Source organism: Colletes gigas, unplaced genomic scaffold, assembly GCF_013123115.1.
Source record: "Colletes gigas isolate AHSC1104 unplaced genomic scaffold, ASM1312311v1 Colletes_gigas_Sc00018, whole genome shotgun sequence".
Taxonomy (NCBI): Eukaryota; Metazoa; Arthropoda; class Insecta; order Hymenoptera; family Colletidae; genus Colletes; species Colletes gigas.
The window spans coordinates 3,799,544-3,807,922 of NW_025106647.1; the positions used below are offsets into that span (position 1 = coordinate 3,799,544).

Below are 8,379 nucleotides of genomic sequence, written 5' to 3' on the forward strand. Positions count from 1 at the left end.
AAATTAACTAAATGGGTTAAATAGGGTAGAATAATATTTTATTTTTAGTCGTTGACTGTACCTTAAGTTGGAACGTAAATTTCTTATTTAACACTGCATATTAAATATAGTATTTGAATACTTGTTTTACAGGCCCTCCCGGTCCAATGGGACCAAAAGGAGATAAGGGACTTCTGGGACCAGAAGGATTGCCTGGATTGAATGGATTGAAAGGTTCACATGGGCTTCCAGGACCGATGGGACCAATTGGTTTCCCAGGTCCTCGAGGAATCAATGGTGTCCCTGGACTCCCAGGTCCTGAAGGACCTTCAGGTGTTCCAGGTTCTCCAGGAGAACCGGGAAGACCCTGCGAAGCTGTATCCGGCGATCTCACTGGTATGTTGTTGGTGAAACACAGCCAAAGTCAGTCGGTGCCCGTTTGTGAACCAGGACACCTTAAGCTCTGGGATGGATACAGTCTGTTGTATATGGATGGCGATGAAAGAGCACATTCGCAAGATTTAGGCAAGTATTACAAATAAAAATATATAATAAAATTCCTTATACTTACTTATTACTTAAATATTTACATACCATTGATTTACATCGAATATCTCATTAGTATCTTTTTAGAACATTTTTAACTCGAAACTTTTACAGTTCCATGAAAGTATTAACAACTTTCACGTAACTCTCGATAATTGAAATCAATTCTTAAAAATAAATTAAAGTTAAAAATTGAAACTACGGAAGATCCGATATTTTAAAACCGAGGTATTTTTTCAAGCATTAAATTGACAAATTAAAAAAAAAAAAAAATCAGTATAATCGTTTCAAAATTCCCATTTTGTCTATTATTGAGTTTCTCAATTTCTTTTCAGTCAAACCATAGTTACGCTCGCGTAATTTAAAAAATTTCTTTCTGTATGCACAAGCGGCATATGCCTTTTAATCTACTATGTATTTTTCTATAAAACTTGACCTTAATATGTACACCCATGTTAAAAGTTCGAAGAATCAGCGATCAACGCGTTAATTTCGAAACTTACACGCGTCACAATTTTTCTCGTACTGGTACAACTTATCTAATAAATTATCGTGAAACAGGTTCCGCCGGTTCATGCGTACGTAAATTCTCGACAATGCCCTTCCTCTTCTGCGACGTGAACAACGTTTGCCATTACGCCAGCCGCAATGATCGTTCTTATTGGCTGTCGACCAATTCTCCAATTCCCATGATGCCAGTCGAAGAAACGGCGATAGAAGAATTCATCTCCAGGTAAGTCGAACATCAAAAGAAAACGGCGAGAATGTTTGTTTACTGTAGACCATCTAACACTTTACCGCTTTGACGGCCGCTGTCACGTATACGTGATTCTACAGTCTCGATTCATTCAGTCATCATCGATTCAATTTATTACACTTGTTCAGGTTCATGTTTTATCTATCTCTACATTCCAAACTCATAATTTGGTCTATAATCTCACTATAGAAATACTATACTACACTCTAGACATTATAGGCTGTCCATATCAAAACAGTTCACCGAGTTAAATTCAAAGAAAACTTCAATTTTTATAAGTTCACAACTTTGCGATGAAAGTTCTTGAGGATCTGGAAATATTTAAAAATACTCTTTTTAAATTTATATTAATATGTTTGCTTAATGATGAAACTATGTAGAGCTAATGTTTGAACATTTATGTAATATTCGATTTAAAAATTTGAAATTCGAAAAGTAGGTTTTCTAAATTACTAGAAAGTAAATACGATACTGGTGAAACTATTAATCTACCCAAAGAAATCGCAAATGTCTGACGCGTGAACTTAAATTATTATCACTGCTTTGCGTATTTATTACTATCAATGATTAAAAGGCACATTTTTTTTGCACAGGTGCGTGGTGTGTGAAGTTCCAGCGAACACGATAGCTGTTCACAGCCAATCATTGAGCATTCCAGAATGTCCGAATGGATGGAATGGTCTTTGGATCGGATACAGTTTCGTTATGGTACGAAAATTAATTTTCCATTCAATCGAAAGCTTTAAAGTTCAAATTTTACGAGAACAATCAATATCTAAACCAGTGGTTTCCAAACTTTTTAGAGATTTATTTTTTTATACAAAAAAAATTATATTTAGTTACAGGGGCCAATTACAAGCATTTTTGGTGAATAGACATACCCCGAAATCCTACGCACTTTCGAGAAAAATATTCTTTATTGAAAATCTGTTGTGAGGCCAGCAACGATTCCCTGAAATTTTATGCGAATCTTTAAAATGTCATAACTCCTGAACGGATTGAAGGATTTTAATTTTTCAAAATGCAAAGAACGCGTATTTTAGTGGAGAATATGTAGAAATTTTAACAATATTGAAAAAGTTGTTCCTTGACACCGTAAAGTGAGAAAAACCCCCTAAAACTGGTCCAATTTTTAAACGGCCATAACTCCTACAATAGTAAAGGTATCTCATTGAAATTTGTTTCTGAAGCAGAGCTCATAGGTACCTACAAAAGAATATTAGACAACATTTTTATAGGGCGTCAAATAAAATTACTGAAAATCAAAAAGTAATTTTTAAGAAAAATCGACAGTGGGTAGTCCCCTTTTTCGGCGAAAAAAAAGATTTCAAATCGTTCTGAAAAAATTATTTTCGGTTGCGGAGCTCAATTACAATCATTTTTGGTCATTAGACATACCTTCAAAATCCTACCCACTTTCGAGAAAAAAATTTGAGAAGGTGTGAAATTCTTCGACAAAATTAAAAAATTTCAAATCGTTCTGGAAAAATTATTTTCGGTTGCGGGGGTCAATTACAAAAATTTTTGGTGAATAGACCTATACCCCAAATCCTAACCATTTTCTAGAAAAAATTCAGTACAAACGGAACTCTAAACGTTAATAACTTTTTAACAAAGCCTCCATAAACAAAATTGTATTCTTGATTTTCGTCTTATTTTGGCCTCTAGAATCTCCCATTAAAATTTTTTCCAGACATGGCCAAACACCCTGTAGATTCTTGTTTACAAATTTAAATTTTTTATTTCTAAAGTACATTATTACAGTATGTTAGACGATTCTAGAAACTAAGACAAGCCAAAGTTCATTGCTGATGGGGACTGTTTTTCAACAGTATAATTTTTCTTCGTTCATAAGTGCAAATGCAATATGGACTCTTTAGATAGAGCAATTCATTTTTCCTTATATTTGTCGATTTTCTTTTCTCTATTAATCATTTTGTATCTTCGCATAGAAAATACTTAAAATTTGTCTGAGTTTCTAGAATACTCTGTATACCTTTGCTTGGTCAGATAAAATTGTCGTTCGTCCAACTCTAGCACAATTTTCCACGAAATTATTTTCCCCGTTAACGAGGGATCATCATATTAGTTTTCGAGTCTTGATCTTTTTCTTTAACAAAAAATTCGTTGTTTAATTTGAATAATACCATTTTAGCACACGGGTGCCGGGTCCCAGGGTGGCGGACACTCGTTGTCCAGTCCTGGATCCTGCCTGGAGGACTTCCGAGCGACGCCGTTCATCGAATGTAACGGCGCGAAAGGACACTGCCACTATTACGCGAACGAGTTCAGCTTTTGGATGTCCACGATCGAGGAGTGGCAACAGTTCCAAAAGCCCGAGAAACAGACCTTGAAGGCAGGAACCCTTAGGTCCAGAATTAGTCGCTGCCAAGTGTGTATGAAGAGCACGTAGACTCACGAACGCGCGTCTGTTCTTTGCTCTCTGCCTTTTTACTCATGGTTTTTCTCTGTATTCCTCTGTCTTTTTTTTTTTACTCGACAAAGATTATTACTACCGATAACTAGAATCGTAATAGAAAAAAAGGAACAGATCAAAGTCTCGCGACGAAAAGGGAGGAACGATCGTTCACCGGACTCTTCGACAAGAATTCTCACCGGTGATGTCGAAATAAAGAGAACAGCGAAGCTTCTTCCTTCGTTTCTTTCGTACTCCCCCTTGTTCCGGTGCATACATCTTGTCCTCATTATTTTTTAACCCCCGTCCCAGTCACCCTCTATTGCTCCCTCTTCGTGTCTCCTACGTTTCTCTTGCCTACTTCACGGATTACTTTTCTCATCTCTCGCTGGACTTCTCTTGTTTTACTGCCTGCCTTCGAATTTCCCGCGAGCGCCCTTCCCCCGTACGCCGTAAGTTTTCTTTTTCTATAATTATTCAAACAAGTGCCTAGCATACTATTTTCTAGCATGTAAAGTAATATATATATATATATATATTATATATATATTTATATCTCGTTAATGTCGTATGAAAATTAAGTTTATCGTACTACCATCGGACACTGCCCATATCCAATATGGCACATTTTACATATTGTATATTAATATAAATGAATCTAGCCTGGTAATCGTGTCAAGCCAAATATTTAAATGAGTAATTATTTTGCTACGTAGCTAATAAAATTCTATTTTTAAACTTCGCTCGTTTTATTCTTTCGTCGATCCTTGTCTTTCGACCATTGCGATTCCCGTTAAGTTGGCACGTTCGATTCGCAAAAATACAAATTTGGTTCCGAAAATGGAGATTTTGGATCTCGAAATGAAAATATTGTGAAATTATTAATAAAAACGTTATATTATTAAATATTTAAAATAATTTTTATAAATAATTAATTTTAATTTAATTAGTTCGAATAATAGAATTTCTTATATCGTAATATTGTGATTTAATGTCCGACAATTATTTCACCAATATTTGTAATATAATATAATTTAAATAAAATTAGAGCAATTTATGTTTTCTGTTATGTTTCCATGTGCATGTAACCCACATTGCTAGCGATCTGCATCGATCTATTAGCATACGCAGTTTTTCTAGCCTCGGATCGCGAGTCTCTCACCGCGATCACGATATTACACTTGAAATTGTACTTCGAGTTTCCCGAGCACAAATACGATACGTCAGCTACGATGGACGTATAAAAGCGGCTACTGCACCAGTGAATTGTTCCTGGATATCTGTTTTTCAATCTCGCTATACTACTCCGGTACAGGTGTCACGAATAGATCGTATTCTTTCTGTTTTCCTCTGTTTATCATTGATTTTCACCGAACCCTGGCCACGTGTTTCTACGGAGTACCTATTTCGACCATCTTAACTCTGTTATTTTTCACTTCCGAACTAAAACAATTAATTCTCAAGTTTGAATGTTAATAACTTTGAATAGGATTCATGAATTTTAGTTACGAGAATAATTACAAAGCCAAATGTTAATTTATGTAGTTTACAATTGTTTAAAATCAAAGTTTTAGTCTCGTAAAATATTTTACAGTTTTAGAAAATTACTTATATTTTAAAATAACGGCAAAAGAAGTGAATGTTTGAGTGGTATAAATTTTGATGACTTATTTTACAATGGTATAATAATATACAAGGAAACAGCTTCAATTTTATTTTAAGTGCTATTTATTTAGATTATTAATGCTATCGCTCGGAGTTAATTTTTTTCAAGATGGAGAACAAAAATCCTACCAAACGAAATTACCTGGAATAAATAATACTTGAAACTAGAGTATATTCATAGAGTACATACACTGACCATCGAAGATTTCCAAAAATTATCAAAATGGTATTTGTATTTCATTTATCGAAAATGCAAAAACAAATCGTAAAAATAAAAAATTGGATCTCGAGATATTTTGCACGCTGTTTTTAAAAACACAGTATAGATATAACTTTATAAGAAAATGAACTAAAGTTTTCTAAATATTCTATGTGACGTGACATTTTAATATGAATTCCACAATTTTATAAATGTTCTGTTTTTATTTATTACGTGATTTGAAAACGACAAATAAATAAACGCTGCAAAGTATCAGCTGATTCAAACAATTTTGTTGACACAAGTTTGAAAAAGTTTGACGTTTAATAAAATTTCATACAGATGATTTCCGTCGATAAAATTGCGATTGGTTTCACAGTGTTTTCGAAAATATTTATCACGGGAACAATACTGTTCCTAAAGCATTGTCATTTTATTGATTGAATAAGCTTAACGGCGTCTACATTCGTCGATGCGCTCGGATGGTCGAAACGAAATTACCAATTCAAATAACAAGCTTTCCGTCCTGAAAAAGTGTAAAACATGATCTTTTCCAGTCGGTCTAGATTTTGCATATATTTGAAAACTTCCAATTCTTGGCTGGATTTGATCAGGCTGGATAGATCAGATTGCACAAAGCAAACAGTGGGATGTAGTTTGTATTTGCTTTTCATTGGAGATTTTGTGTGATAGAATTCAATTACTTCTATGGAATTCCTAGCTCGATTCTTTTAATATTAACATCTTCTTTGCAACCGTACATGGAATTAATATAATAGCTATTTATTCAATTCGTGTTAATAATTAAATAAAATCAGAGTCCCAAGGATGAAATGTGTACACACTTTGGCAAACATGTATTGGGAAAAATTCATTTTAAATTGATCTAGGATAGAAAATTTATTCAAAATTAAATATTGTCAACCAGAATATTTAATCAAAAATAAATTTTTTCTATCATTTACTACTGTTTCTAGGAATATAAAATAATTGAATAATAATTTAACTACTAGGTTGTAAAGAGTATTTCTTTTTATTAATATCGAATTCCGATTATTCTGAAATTTCCATTTAAATTGTCGTGATTTCTGAAAATTCTCGCCTGAATTAATACGTATTATTCCTCGTCTAAGATCGAAATTATTCCTAGTTAATTATTAACCAGGGAAGTTGACGAACACTCAGGAAGTTTTGAGACATTGAGTTAAAGTGAAGGAATTCATGCGTAAAACGGAACCAGTTTTGGTTTCTACCATAATATAGTTTAAGGGGGTAATATTACGTTTAATGCTTGCAAGTTTGGTACAAAAAAAAACGTATTATTATCATCATCATCATCATCATCATCATCACTACCATTATTATTATTATGATTATCATTATTCCCATCATCATTTTCATAGTCATCCACAATATCATACTGTTGTTCATATTATTGTTTTATTTTTATTATTGATGTTATTGTTCTTGTGGTGTTATTATTATTATTATCAACATCATTATCATTATCTTCAACATCATTGTCATCCTCATTCGCAATATATCATACTGTTGTTCATGCGGTGTTGCTATTATTATTATCAACATCACTATCATTATTCTCATCACCATTGCCATCCTCATTCACAATATCATACTGTTGTTCTTACTATTGTTTTATTTTTATTATTGATGTTGTTGTTCTTGTGGTGTTGTTATTATTATTATCAACATCATTATCATTATTCTCATTATCATTACCATCCTCATTGACAATATCATACTGTTGTTGTTTTATTTTTATTTTTATTATTATTGTTGTTGTTTTTGCCGTCGTCGACGTCTTTATTATTGTTATATAGGGTGTCTCTCAAAGTCATGCACAGAAAAGAGTAGAATATGATTCATATGTGAGACAATCTGGGGCATGCATTTAACGAAAATGTTTTGAAGATCCCCTGTCGCGTAATCAATATTTTCAACGTAACGCAAAACAACAATCTTAACGGTAAGCGGTCTACAAAATAAACTCGTGTACCTCAAAGAAACACGCAACAAATGCTGACTATTGCGAAAATACAGAATTTCGATTGGAGGCTCGAGGACGAACGAACCGGTCGGATTGGTCGACCAGCTTCCACACCTTCTTTCATAGTTTATTCAAACGAATTCGCTGTTTACGTATCTCAACAGCTCCGATCATTCTCTCGTATCGTGATTTTGTTGTCGCGTTTGAAAAGTCAGGCGATTGGCCTTGTGTTCGCTTTGAAAGCTTTGCATTACAAATAATATTATTTATTCGCGTTGTATTCGACACTTACTTACACGTGTACAACTCCAATTTTAATCTATAAACGTAAATTACTTGTAAAGTATCAGTATTAAATTTAAATACATCTTAAACTGATAATTTCTTAAATAATAAACTAAATAGACTAGTGTATTATAAAACGTATGTTTCCATTTAAAAAAAGCATAGATCACCTTTAATAACTAATTCCATTGAATTATGTTTTATTCAAAACATATTCATACGTTCAGTTGTAAAATTGATTGAAAGTTCATTTTTACAACTTTATACTTTCACCTGTAATTTATCTTAAGCATTTAATTCGTTTTTGAGATTTTCTGCTTAGACTAAATTATTAAAGTGGAAGAAATTTATATTTATTTCTTTATGAAAAGAAAAATTCAAGAACTGAACAGTAAGTCTTCAATAATCACAAAGTGTGTTTATATCCTGAAAAACAATTAATAATAATTTTATATAATTAAAATATGCTCAATCATTTAAACCTTAATAAAACATTGATCTAGATAGAAGAATTCTCTTATTTT

General features: G+C 32.8%; 1 protein-coding gene across 1 annotated transcript in view; it reads left to right on the plus strand.

The window, feature by feature from the left end:
* Positions 1-4,453, plus strand: part of LOC122400414 (collagen alpha-1(IV) chain) — a 45,332-nt gene extending 40,879 nt beyond the window's left edge. Inside the window, exons 24-27 of the mRNA XM_043401869.1 lie at positions 133-504; positions 1,087-1,258; positions 1,876-1,990; positions 3,438-4,453. Coding sequence (XP_043257804.1) covers positions 133-504; positions 1,087-1,258; positions 1,876-1,990; positions 3,438-3,695 — 917 coding nt within the window. The 3' untranslated portion in view covers positions 3,696-4,453. The remainder of the gene's footprint in view (positions 1-132; positions 505-1,086; positions 1,259-1,875; positions 1,991-3,437) is intronic.
* Positions 4,454-8,379: the final 3,926 nt, after the last annotated feature.